General features: G+C 37.7%; 1 protein-coding gene across 1 annotated transcript in view; it reads left to right on the forward strand.

Annotated features, from left to right (window-relative positions):
* Nucleotides 1-7,339, forward strand: part of LOC134527760 (E3 ubiquitin-protein ligase TRIM23-like) — a 135,531-nt gene extending 128,192 nt beyond the window's left edge. Inside the window, exon 10 of the mRNA XM_063360693.1 lies at nucleotides 6,760-7,339. Coding sequence (XP_063216763.1) covers nucleotides 6,760-6,939 — 180 coding nt within the window. The 3' untranslated portion in view covers nucleotides 6,940-7,339. The remainder of the gene's footprint in view (nucleotides 1-6,759) is intronic.
* Nucleotides 7,340-14,534: the final 7,195 nt, after the last annotated feature.

Below are 14,534 nucleotides of genomic sequence, written 5' to 3' on the forward strand. Positions count from 1 at the left end.
ATTTGTTTAATACTCATGTAGTTTGTTTTCAATGTATGCATAATATTTACACTACAAGTGAATATATCTGTATTATTTTATTATTGTGTTAAGGAGAACATGTTGTTAACAATAAAAGAAAACACAAATATGAATAGTCTTATCAAACCAATGAAATTTTTTTATTCTTATATTTCTTTGTGCGAAATTAAACTTTTAAACAAACCATGTACTCATTTTTGGCGTTCTTATGCATAACAAAAAAAAAAATTAAATAAACTGAAATTATTGCTCAAATAGCATCTCATGTCGCATTGTCTCATAAATAGAGTTATAATTAGGTACATAATAATTGCATTATGTAGACATTATAATACAGCTGTCATGAATATTTTTAATCATTTTGATTTCACATGAAATGAACACCATTTTCATCTTCATCGTCACTTTCGAATGTGAATGTTTCACTGTTCAAATTGTTTCCACACAAGTCAGCATCTCCACCACAATTACACATTTCTGTGCATGGGAGGTTACTTTTTGAACACTTACAGCGAACAGTTTGACATTTTGTTTTGACACAGTTGCACTTAACAAGCTCAAGTATTGCTTGAGGGGCTGGAATATTGTTGCAAGTAACAGGGACTAAGTGTCCATCTTCATATTTCCAGCCAAACTCTGTGGGATTTGCTGAACTTGGATGTCGTTTGTCGCACTGATGCCATTCCATTGCCTGCAAATGTGCCCTCAATATAGCCAATCTAAGTGAAGACCTCGTTGGAGGGAGATTTTCACCCACCACTTGCTTTTGTGTAAAAAGCCACCATCTCAATTCTCCAATTGTAGTAATAGTTGTATTGGGCACATACACTTTGCATAGGAACCTCTCAATTTCCAGCATTACATCATCAGACACTACTTCAGTTTTACCAAGGTTTGCCAGTGCATGCAGAACATTATTGTCTGCAGTCATGAAGGGCTTCCAGAAACTTAATTTCCCTTTTTTGTGAAATGAGCCAGTGATATCAGCTCCTGATATTGAGTGTAAATCCACAAGTGCTTCAGCTTTTAGATTTCCCAATTTACTGTGCAGTGGCTGAAGTGGTATAGTTCTGTTCCTGTCTCTACTTCCAGTGATGAAATTTGTGTTTTGTGGGAGTGATGGATACTTGCTCAAAGCAAGAACAAGAACATCAGTGTCAGGAGAGATGATGTCTAAATGTGTTGCTCCAGCCTTTTTTGATTCTATGGCATGCAAAATGATCTTTGCATCTGCCTCTTCATGAGAACTGCTCAGAAAAGATGCACATTCATTTGTGCCCTTAGCAATCTGACGCCAAGCAACTACCACATCCCGACCTGTGCGTGCTGCATATTTTAGAAACTGCTCAGCTAAAAGGTTGGACAGTTCGTCCTTTGTCTTTTCATGGGAAAGGAGCTTCTGTTTTGAAATTGTATAAATAGTAGTTTGAGATTGAATTCGGTAATGAGTTGGCTCAACATTAACACGGCGCCTTTCCCTAGTGAACTGCTTTAAGGAATCTTCTATGTATGAGTCAAATATCAAGTGGATGCATTTGTATGAACGATATTTATTAGTAATGCGGTTTATAAAGTGGTCTGCCAAGTCTGAACAAGTCTTAATGTGAGGTGGTTTGTCTAGCGCCTGTACCTCGGCCATGGCATCAATAATAGCAACACTGCCACTTAAGTTGGGTTGCATTGCTTCGACCATGTCTGAGTGGCTATCTTCATGCTGGAAGTTGTCTAGTAATGACTCGAGTAGTTCCATTAGCTTACTCTTCTGAGAGCAGTGCAACATTGTTCCATCAGGAGCAAACATTGAACGTGGTACAACAGAAAGTTCATAATTACTGATGGTATCGCACACATCCACCCGAGGACGGGATCTGGCCACTATGAGCAATCTCGCAAAGAGGTCCCTGTCGTGTTTCAGTTCCAAAACAGTGTCTTTCATTTTTATTTGTACTGTCTTCACTGAATGATTGCAGGTGCTAAGATTTAATTTTTTTATGGGATCCCATAGGTTTACTTGACCAGTAATTATGCGCTCTGTTGTGAATTTAATAAACTGTTTTTGTCCTATGGTTGACATGTTACACATATCTTCCTTCGTCTTCTGAGGCATAACACACATTGTTCTAATGTTTATCAATTCATCTCTGCAGTATTTGAATGGGTTCCCGACTCTTTCAAGGGTTTTCAAAAGTGCTGAAACATTTTTGCTTTGCCTTCCTGAAGCAACTTTTGACAGTTCATGATGTTTGGTTTTATCGGATCCCTGAAATCCAGCCACATCCTTAGCTTCTTTTACAAGCCGCGTAAGCTCAGGAGAGGTGAGAAAGAAACGGGTTCTTGCATTTTCATTAAGAGTAATTCCTACAATTCCTCCCATAACTTTCATAGCCCTGTTTTCATGCTCTAAGGCTTCATCTGCACCCAAACTACAAAATGGTACTTGTGTTTTGTTAAATACCCAGTTTCCCTTTTCAAACTCTTCCCAAATTTCTGGATCTGTAGTTTTAAGTGTTTCCATTTCAGCCAGGTACCAAGCAATCATGCCAGAGTAGTTGAAGAGGTCCATTGCAAAGAAATATTTTGTGAAGTCATGTAAGGAAGAAAGATGCAAATGCCAATCCCCTATGCGTACTGAGCTTACAAATGCTAGCATGGACTGTACCATCTTCATGTACTGCCTCATTACTTTGAAAGTAGGGTTCATAACTTCATTTGAAGAGTCGAAACATTCAAACTTATTGATGATATCCTCACAGGTTAAAGTATACATTAGATCTTTGTGAGCCATTTTAACATCTCCATCAGTAAAGTCTTTAATAAGGACTTTCAACTTAAAACTTAAAATCTGCTTCACATCTGGATACTGCTCAAAAAATGCTTCTTGGTAAAGTGAAAAAAGAGATATGAGAACGACTTTATGAGCTTCTAGTGCTCTCCGTACATGCCTACCTTCCAAGATTTGTTTCACAGTTGCAGGGCCATATTTGTTGGACTCGACCCACAATTCTGGGATACCTGTGCCATCGATATATTTGCCTATAGTTCTTAGTTGAGCCATAATAATATGCAACTCTCCAGGTCGAAGGATCCATTTGTTTTGGTTGTCGGTGTGGTTGAATTCAAGGCGCTTAACTGGTCTATAAAGTCCCATATCCAAAGTGACTACCACCTTCTTTTGGCTACATTGCACCATAGTATTGATTTTCTCTTAGGTCTTCATTAACTTAATTTGAGTTTGACTGTCCATAGGTGACTCAGCAATGAGTGGCAGTACACACACCCGAGTTCTCTGACGGACTGAACCTATGAGGGAGTTGTATGCTGACCAAGTATATGTGTGGTTAGCTTCAGGTAAGCTGATGTTCACTGAGTTGTCTTCAAAAAAAAATCATTTGATTCTTTATCAGGGTGCTTAGTCAAGGAAGATACAGATGTTGCCTGTAGTATCAACCAAGCAGTGTTATCTAATTCTGCTCCTTCAAATACATTACTATACATGTTGGTGTTCAATTCTGCATTTAAAACTGGCATAGATGGTTTCAATTGTTTTGACCTCAGATGTACTGCTTCTTGTTTGCTATAGCTAATTTTTCTCCCAGATTCACTATGTGATTTTCCAGTTAACACCAGGGGTACACTTGTGTCATCTTCTTGCATCTCTTGGTAGACTACCATAACAGTTCCATGCAGGGTTTGCTTCCCATCACGTGTATCTTCTTGAAAGTCAATATTATCCGCAGCACAAAATATGAACCTACCTATTGTCAGGTCAGGAGGAATGTAAACACCATCATTTTTTTCCATCCTATGTAAAACTTCACCCACTATCTGATCTTCTAGTTGTAAAATCCTATGGTAGTCAACACAGCAGCCAAACCCATTTAGAATCTTAATAAGTTTCTTACTTCTGCTTTCTTTGTGAACAGCTATTCCAACAGCTAATGGAACTGGTACGTCGTGAATGTGGCGAGATAACTGGGAATCCTTCTTTGCTACTTGGCGTGATGACATGCATTCATACATCAAACTTTGCGAAAGTCGTACAGCTCTGTTATTTACTTCTGACGATTTGCTAGCATTCACATGGGACATATCTACTTGGCCAACAAGGCACCACTTGAAGAAATAGTACATTTCCATTGGCACAATATCATCCACATTGTCTTGTAATAGAGACCCTTCAAAGTTCCAATTTTTTGCTCCCAATGCGAGTTTTCTGATACACTTTGCTGCAGAGTACAAATTCCTCAGGTTTTCTCCAACATTTTCGTCTTCTGCTTGTGCCATTGCGACATCTTTAACTGCTTTCAATGACACCCTTTCCAATTCATTTTTACGCTTTGGAGAACTGAACAGCACGTCAAACTCCAAAAGTTGTTCTTCAATCAACTTCTTTATCTGCCGTCTACTCTTAACTTCACTTTCAGGGACACCATTTGTTAGACAAATATTTTTGTACACATTTTCCAATTCTGCCATACTAACAACATGTCCTTGTTCCAAAAAGTTTCTTAGCGAATTAATAAATTCAATGTCTGATGCCTCAACAAATTTATCTTGCTTTTGATATGGAACATTTACTTGCCGCAACATGTTGTTCACATTTGTATTCCAACAATTTTTATGATACATTACATCAATGGCGTGAGCATCTGCAGGATTTAAACTTTCATTTACTCGCACACGTAACCTATCGTCATTACTGAGTTCTACAGCTTTCAACAGTTTTTCCCCGGCAATATCAGTTTGCACTAAATGTAGTTTATTGTGGTTGGTTGGACCATTGTCACAAAAAATGCAAACAGATTTCACATAAACACTAGTTTTTGCTCTGGTGTATGGTAAATGTAGAGAAGAGCTACATTCTTGTTGACACTCTATTGAACTTCGGGACTGTTCAATGAACATTCTGTGGGCACGTTCCATATGCCCTTTATGTGTGGCATTTTGATAGCAAGAACGATGCCACTTTGCTTTGTTTACTTCAAAGTCTGTTGCTGTCAACTCACCTAGGCACATTTTCAACTCCACAAAGTTCAAGTCATTCCATGTTGCTCGCTCTGTGATACAGTTGTATAATTTCTCATAACTTTCTTTATGTTTTGGTTCCGAAACACTTTCTGCAGTCTCTAACTGGCACAATAAACACAGTGTCCATGTTGTTTCCGAAGTTCGCCTTCTCTTAGCAGAAGGTGGCAGGTCGAACTTAGCAACTGATTTTATGTTCTCCATCATAGCTTACTCAACAGTTCACCTGCAACATAAAATTAAAATATGTTACATTAAAATCACAGGTTAGAGATAAGATAGAACAAGCTGTAATATTTGTGACATTTTTTATCAATTACAAAAGTACACTTTCCCAGATTAATTCACTAACTATGTTGCTGTACTGAAGATCAGTATCATTGTGTAATATATCAAATTAAAGCTTAACAAATTACCTTTAAGTTTCATGAAACACTTATTATCGTGTACAGTTTTGTTTTTTCACAGTAATAAGATATTTAAAATAAAAATTCTTAAATATTCAATTTTTCCAAAATTTTGGGAAAATGGTTAGACCTATGAAAAATCTAGTAGACAACAAATGTAATCACTGTTAAAATATCTGTCTAATAAAAAAAAACAAAATGAAAATCGGATGAAGGAAAGCAGAGATACAATTTGTTTTATGAATGCAATTGGCGGCCATTTTGAAATGGCCGCCAATTTATAATGACGTCACTGTGAAAGTGGCACCAAGGCATTTCGGTATCCTGGGACATATAAGAACACAAAAAAATTTGTCTCTTGCTTTCTTCACGAAGGAGCATACGGACTTCAATTTTCTATCCTAAGGGACTGGACTATTGCTCCAATTTAAATTTTTTTTTTTCGTAGAAGTTTTATATCTTAAACTGTTTCTAAACATTTACATAAAAACCTCAGTATTGAAATTGTAGAAAAAGATGGACAATTCCAATCTGGCACTGTTTTTCCCCTATAAATGAAACAAAAAAACATTTCCCTGAAGAATTACTATGTGGAAAGTAAATGACAACAGAAATAGTGTTGGGAGTTTCACTATTTAAAAAACTTGAGTACTTGGTTATAATCCTAACCCCTTCTTCCCCCCCCCCCCCCATAGAAATGACCAATATTCAATATATACTAAACACTACCCAAATTTGTTTTTGGTTATTGATGTTTTGCTAGTTATGACCTACTTTATGAAACTGTCTTCTTCTTTCCTGTGCTGCAGAGTTGTTTACAATGCGGCTGGTACGGAGTAACCAACCGTCCCAGCACTACTTCAAGCATTTTTCCAATTTTGTTTTGTGCTTGTGTATGCAGGAAGGTTTGCATGAATAATTTTGCTTACATTTATGATCCAAAGAGTTATTCTTTTGAAGGGTAAAATTATTATTTAGGGGTTGCACTACTACCTCGTAAACTTAATTCAAAAGTGTCTTAAAATAATTACAATAAGAATACTTATTTAAGTTTTTTTTTTAATTTTTGTAGGATAGAAATGTAAACCTACAATGTCTATATTTTTAAGATTTACAGCAGACATTTTTTTTAACTTTTAAAGAAAATTTCTTCCAGATGGGAGAAAGGGACGGTGTCAGTCCTGGGGCACAAACGTCCTATTGGAGGGATGACTGCAAACAATGCTGGTTATGTCAAAGAAAGTTGTGGTTTTCAAAGCACTATTTCCAGTGGGAGTTGAGATTGCGGAGGTCGTGTGTGTCGCAGGACGTGCCAGGGTGCGCGACCATCGAGGAGCTGACCGCGCTGTTCGCCCTGCACAAGCTGTGTTGCGGCCGCAGCTGGCACGTGCAGGCGTGCGACGCGCAGAGCGGTGCAGGGCTGAGCGACGGTCTGGACTGGCTGTCCCGCCAGCTGGTTGCTGCGGGAGTGTACGACATGACGTAGCTCCTCACCCCTCGACACTCACTGTGAACCTGCATCCGTTGTAGTACAGTTCAGTCGGCATTCGTGCGCTGTACAGCAAAAACTTTCTTTTGTCTTAAATACAATTGCTCAATTGATCAATGACTATTATTTTGTAATATGTAACAAGAAAGAACAAATTTTCGAGCATTCTAAGCATCTCAGTTTAAAATTTTCTCACATGAAAATACCTTGGTTATCCTTAATAGAGGCGGACCTTGTTACAACACAGGGCAGCCAAGCTAAGATGATCATTCTCAAAAATAATTTTAAAAAGACTTGAAAGTTTTCACTGAAAATGTTTACAGATGTTTTAAATTTTGATGTTTGTTTGAATTTAGGTACTCTGTCTTTATTAAAAGTAAAAGATTGGTAAAACGTTCTTGTAGATTATTTTTAGTTCTCCCAGAAAAGCAAAAACAGTGTCCCCATTACACAATACTCACAAGGTCACAAATACAGTTCTGCTAACTACTAGGTACAATCATTAGTAACAAAATATGTTATGCATGCAATAAAACACCAGTAAAAAGGAAACGTGATAAAATTTACGCTGAATGCTGAACTCTGCAAAATAAATAACACACAAGTAAGTATCAGGGTGCATAGTTTTGCTAATTAGCTGAACTCAATTCAACAAAACTAGATTTTATAAAAGTTGCTATGCAATACATGCAGTCAACTATCATAATGTTTCCGACACGTCATTTTAAGTTTATCTTTTTCCGTAATAAATAAATCTGTTATTTTCATAACTCAATGTCTAAATCAGTAATGACTATGGGAAATATGTAATGCTTAGCAGCAATGTTGATAACTTGCTTAGTAATCTGAACTGGGTGTTACCAAATTGGATTTTACTAAAATTACTATGTCATATAGGCAGCCAACACACATCCAGCTGTATGCACAGGATTTGTCGTACCAAACGCTGATAGACACAAGATATTTTGGACATGTCATGAAGTTTCTCTGTTTCCGTAATAAATAAATACTACTTTTTAATTCCGCAGTTGCAGGCATAGATCAGTAATAAATCTGGAAAATCCAAAATATTCGGTAGCAATGTAAACAGTTTTACATGGTTTTCAAAACTATATCCAAAAAATAAATTTTTCCTGCTCAAAAATTGAATATTTGTTAATTTTGATGATGCCTAAAATGTTCTGAACACTCACATACAAACTACATCTTGCAAATAAGTTGCTTTGCATTGATGGTACAACCAAGGACAAACGTGTCAAAGAATGGTGACTAAAGCCCCATCATGGGCTGATGGCCTCAATGAGGTCGCAAACATTCTAACTGAACATGTCTGAAATAGCCTTGACCACAGCCATAAAGTTTGTCACTTAATGCATAATTATTTGGCGTGAGCCACTAACTGACACAACCTTCTTGTCCGCATTGAGCAGAGAACTGGCAATATAATGCAACTACCTACCACAACGCAGGGAGGAGGTGCAGTGTAACCTCACTGACCAATCACAGGGCTCATTGGCTGGTGCAAAAACGTGATAAAAGTACAGCTTTCCATGGGAGTGAACATCTGCTGATTTTACCATCATAAGTATATGTACATAAAATTCCAGAATGTCTCGGCAGCTGAATAAATGTTCAGAAAATTTCTGCTGCTGTGGCACAGCTGTTTTATCCTTATCCCGAAACAATACACAATGTTGCAGAAACATAATTGTATTTACCAAATGAATACACACGTAATACTACAAGCATAGAAACAATATATAGTGAATAAATACTGAAAATGATTTTTACACAAGTACTAACCTAGTGAACAAATAAAAATAATAAAAAAAAATCAAAAATGCTTTATAAAAATTATTAAATATCAGAAACAACTATATTCATGTCAATAAAATACCAATACCAAACTAGGTCACTGTGACCTTGAACTAAACATAAGCTAATATCCTGCATTACTTAAAAGCATCATGTCATAAGGACTCTGCAAGTTGGGTAGGGCAGGGGTCTGCAGTGCCACAACTTCTGTCACAAGCCAACACTGGAAAAAAAACTTGTCTTCTTCCTCCATACCAGAATCACTTTCACCCACTTTGAATCTTGTTTTTCTACATACTTCACTGTTGCACTTTAATCTCACAGAACCTGTATCATCATGATTCTGCACAGTTATTCGTCTGTTTGGTGTTGTGTAAATCTTTGAGTTTTTCATTAGTAAAGACACATTTGTTTCTTGTTTTGGAACCTGAGATGCAGGTGTCCCTTCGTTTTTTAATACAATCACCCAATACAGGTTGGCAAGATCATCCAAAATACCGAAGAATATAAATTTCTGATTAGCATAATGTGTCTACCATAGATTTAGGCTAACATTACATTTAGGAAGAAAAATATATTGAAGCATAGACAAGCATGCCAATAATGAATTAATATGTTTAGGTACCACTTTTTATATAAATTAGAGCTTTAACATACCTTTCTTGCAAACTTTAAGGCAGTTAGAGATAATGGAACATTTCACCTTATACTTTTCTACGTACATTGGTAATCCGGCTACTAATATTCTGTTCACACTTTATTGTTCCTGTTTGTTGAAGGGAAAACAATTATTTGTGTATAGATATTGATTTTACTGCAAATTTAAAAAAAAAAAAATTAAGGTGACTCAAGACATGGTTCATCGACGTAAGAATTTAAATTAACTCTATGTTATGGTAGGTCAAGTACCGTGTTTTCTCGTATAATTGTCGCACATTTTATTCTTAATTCAAGTTTGAAAAGTAGGGGTGCGACGATTATGCGGAAAAAATTTTTTTTGTTAGATAAAGTTATTTATAAAAACAAAACCCATTCATGGAAAGTACATTTATTTAAAAAGGGAAGTATAAAAGAGCACGCCATACAACAAAAACCTTTATTCAACTTTAAATAGAAAACCATCTGTGATCCAAATGCAAGCCGAACGAACACGTAACTACCGTAGTACACAACACAAAATAATGCGGGCTATCAAATGTAGTTAACTCAGCACCTGATAGAGTGCGCACCTTGTATGCACTCGGCGAGATATTGATATTCGGCTACGTGCGCGCGCTCTATACAGAAAGCAACATAACCAAACATTAATGATTGCAACGAGCGCTGGCTACAGTTTTGTACGGTATACACCGCGGCAACGCTGATGAACGGATGAAGGTTATAACGTTTAAAAAGTTTTTAAAAGTTTTTAAAAGAAAATTTACACGTCAGACAACTTCGTATTTCCGTTAATTAAATAAGTAAATGGTAATGTCCGAATATATATTAGATTTCTATTTTAAAATACATCATTTTATACGGAAAAAATACCCACACAAAGCGCTCGGAATCTAATAGCGGGACCAAAAGACAAAAACATTATGCGACGTTTACGCGAGAGGTTTTTTTTTATCCAAATTTTGACGCCCTAAAATATGGCTGCGACAATTATGCGCGTGCAACCATTATGCGATAAAAGAGGGTAGGTATATTTACAAAATATTTACAGTCAAACCTCATTATTACAAACCTGAAGGGACCATAATTTTAGCGCTTTGTAATAACGAGGGTTTGTATTAACCAAACTATATAGGCATTGTTTACCACATTACAAAGCTTATCAAAGGCCTGAAGTGTTTCAGTGCCAACATCGTCAAAATTGAGAGAACATTTTCCAATGTGGCTAAAGCACTGTTGGCATCCTTTCTACTTGGTAAGGATGAACACACTTCATCATCTTCATTGTCCTCACCTTCAATTTCTCCAACACTTGCCTGCACAGCACAAGACTGAGCCTTGTCGAGACACATCAGCTCATCATCCACTGGTGCTGCACTTGTTGTCACATTGTCATCAACTTGCACAAACTCACTAAATGGCTCCTGAAATTGAAGATGATTCTCAAGTAGGTCCCATTCTTTCACATTGAAATCCTCTCTCTCTTCTTCCTGAGCCTGAACTTCACTGGCACCAATACCAGCTTTTCTGAAGCAATTCGAAATGGTGACAGGTGTAACTGCATTCCATGCCATTACAACATTTTTCATAGCATCCAAAACATTCCACTTCAATTTTGCCTCATTTTTTAACTCAGTCTGACGAATCAAGTACGAAGTGAGACGAGTCCTGTAGTTTTTCTTAATGTTTTGGATAATACCCTGATCCAAAGAAACTTGTTGTGCTGGCTGGGAGGTACATCAATGTCACGTGGGACAGCTCAAGTCCTGCAGAAGACTGAGCGGCACACCTGTCTAACAGCAGTAAAATTTTCCTGTTTTTACAAGCCATTCGTCTTTCGAGTTTCATTAAACATTTCTGGAAAATTGAGATGGTTACCCAAGCATCTGAGTTGGCTTCATAATCACATGGGAGATTGCTGATATTCTTGAAACATTTTGGTTTTTGGAATTCAACAACAACAAGGGGAGAAAGTTTAGTTTTGCTACTTTGGTTACAGCACAGCAATACAGTTATACATTCTTTTCTGTTTTTCCCTCCATGGCACTTTTCACCCTTTACAGCCAAAGTCGTGCTTGGTAACAAGTTATAGAAAACACCTGTCTCATCCATGTTGAAAATATCATCTTGATCGTACTGATCAAGTATTGGTTGAGCAGTCAGTATCCAATCTTTAACTTTGGTCGTATCTACTGCTACCGACTCCCCACACATAGTTTTGCCAACAAGATTGTTGCGATCCTTAAACCGTTGTAGCCAACCATTGCTGAACTTGAAGTCTGAAATTCCTAACCTCAATGCTAGGTAGTCTGCCTTCTTCTGAATAATAGGTCCTGGCAAGTTTGCTGCACACATTTCTTCAAACCACTGCAACAAGGTAGCTTCCATTTCTTGATATTTTTGCCCTCGCATCCTTTTTCTTGTTAATAATCTGCACGAACTCTTAAAAGCCGATTCAATCTTTTCACAATTTTTTAGTATTGTCGACAACGACGATTGCGGGATGTTAAATTCTCTCGCAATTTCAGTTTTCGTTCTCTCTCCATTGTCTACTTTTTCGATAATTTTAACTTTAACTTGCAATGTAAGGTCGTTGCATTGACGTTTCGCAGTCATATTACAAAACAACTCACACTCAAAATTGAGGTTAAGACACGTGCGTGAACAATGGAAAATATCAGAACTTTTTTCCATAGATTATTTAAACTTCTACGTATGTACACTTCCGTAAACCATCTGTGATCGAAATGCAAGCCGAACGAACGCGTAACTACCGTAGTACACAACACAAAAGAATGCGGGCTATCAAATGTAGTTAACTCAGCACCTGATAGAGAGCGCACCTTGTATGCACTCGGCGAGATATCGATATTCGGCTACGTGCGCTACGTAAGGTATAGAGTACTTTCCTTTTCGTTTTCCGTTTACAACATGCCACTTTTCTAGTTTAGTTACTAACATCGCCACTAGAGTTGAACTTTTCATCTTGTTTTTCGACCATTTTGCGCTGTAGGATACATACCTCTATCTTTGGAGAAACGTTTGTTTACATGACGGTTATGAGGACGTGATTTACTTTAGACTTTGGTGGTGTAGTTCATATTAACCGTATTTCGATTAAAAGTACTGAATAACATAGGAAAGCATACTTTATTTTCTGGGACTGTGAAAGTACTTCGCATAAACGGGAATTTCATACTAAGTGAATTCGTATTAATGAGGTTATTTTTATTTCATTTAAGCTTACTCAAGTTGTTTTTTGCTGAGCAATCTGAGGTAAACCTGGGTTTTAGTGAACATTTTTTAAGAATAAAAACATTTGCCTCTAATTGGGTGAATATGGTATATGTTTTCATATTCCTGCAAGATGTGTGACATTTAATAATTTAGTGATGAGGTCTATCAATTGCTATCCTACCGCCTCCTGCTGTTAGGTGAATGCCTGTTTGGTTGCTTAGGGTGCCAACGGGCCGGGGTTTATGCGCCTGCGGGCTCGTTCGCAGGCAGAGCACAATCGTCTGTCCCAGGGTGTGACGTTGCCTTGTGGCATCAGCAGGCGGCGGGGTGAGATTATGTGTCCTGGGACTAGTGATCAGGGTGGCTTCCAATCAGTACACGCGGGTTCCTTTTAACGTTTACTAACACACTATTCTCATACATGGCGCTTCGTGAGCATAACCTGTGTTATTTCAGGTTTGGCTCGGCATGGAACGTCTATTGCGGCTTGCTACTTTATAGGCCTGCTGGCTCCGGGCATAATAAATACTCTTGACATAAAGTTACCCTTGTCCTGTAGCCTTCCCCCAATGGACGTACAGGTTTACACAAATACCCTAACACAAAGAAATTATACAGCGAAGACTTGGGGGTTAACAATTAGGTAGTACACACACAAAATGGGCACGAAGCCTTACACTAGCAGCGGACAAAAAGGCAGGTTCCGAAAGTTCCCGGGCTGAATTAATAAAATGATTACAAATATTACGTTGAAAACAAAAGCACCTTTGAGGGTACTCATTTTAAGTTAAGCGGTGGCGAGCTCAAACCGAACGGAGGGTGTCGCGGAGTCTAGAGAAAGTGATTTATAGAATTTATTCTATTGAAGTTAATGGCCAATGGAACAAAGGTTAATGGACTCCGCGGCGTGCGATGCAGTTTACCCTGTTGAGGCTTGGTGACGAACTGCTGTCCAAGATGGTGTCCGCTTGCCTCCAAGACCCTCCTTCCAAGCTGAAACGTGCCGTGTGCAAAAAATAATGCATGACATGCTTTCGCCTGGTCGCACAAAGACACAATTTAATAATCCTTAAATTTAATAGCGTTTCCGTGATAGAAATTGTTTCTTTGAAGCCCCTGCGTATAGAACATGATAACTAATATAGTGGCATATTAGTGACGTCACTGGGCCAGTTGATTGCATTCGGAGTGCCGCACGCACATGCAAGACCCCTGCGTTCACTACGCTGCACCCGAGGACACTGCATTTTGTTGCACACGCACCCCAGAGAGGCGCCTAGGCGGCATAACAGCCTACGTGAACGAAAGGATTCCTTGGGCGACGTCACAATATTGAAACCAAAAAAAAGTTCTTCAAGTTCTTTTAAGTCAAGAATTCACTGGAGCATACACACCCTGTTTTATCGCCTAATCATCGCACCTATATTTTAGGGTGTCGAAATTTTGATAAAAAAAAAATACTCTCGCGTAAACATTGCATGATGTTTTTGGTCCCACTATTTGATTCCGAATGCTTTGTGTAGGTATATTTTCTGTATAAAACAATGTGTTTTAAAGTAGAAATCTAATAATTATTCAGACATTACCACTTACTTATTTAATTAATGGAAATACGTAGTTGTCTAATGTGTAAATTTTCAAACGTTATAATCTTTACAGGGTGGCCATTCACCGGGAAATCACGTTTATTGGGAATTATCAGAGAAATGTCAGGGAATTTTTTTAATAACTGGGAATTTTTTGTGTGGTATATTTCCGTGCCAGTTCAGTACATTGAGAATATAACACCGTACTTATCAATTACCACTCACAAGTTTATCTCAGAAATGTAAATATTAAAATGAAGCTGCGTGTTTTGGCAGTGGCCCTTTGAACGTCCGTAA

The sequence above is a fragment of the Bacillus rossius genome, chromosome 1 (assembly GCF_032445375.1).
Source record: "Bacillus rossius redtenbacheri isolate Brsri chromosome 1, Brsri_v3, whole genome shotgun sequence".
Classification (NCBI taxonomy): domain Eukaryota; kingdom Metazoa; phylum Arthropoda; class Insecta; order Phasmatodea; family Bacillidae; genus Bacillus; species Bacillus rossius.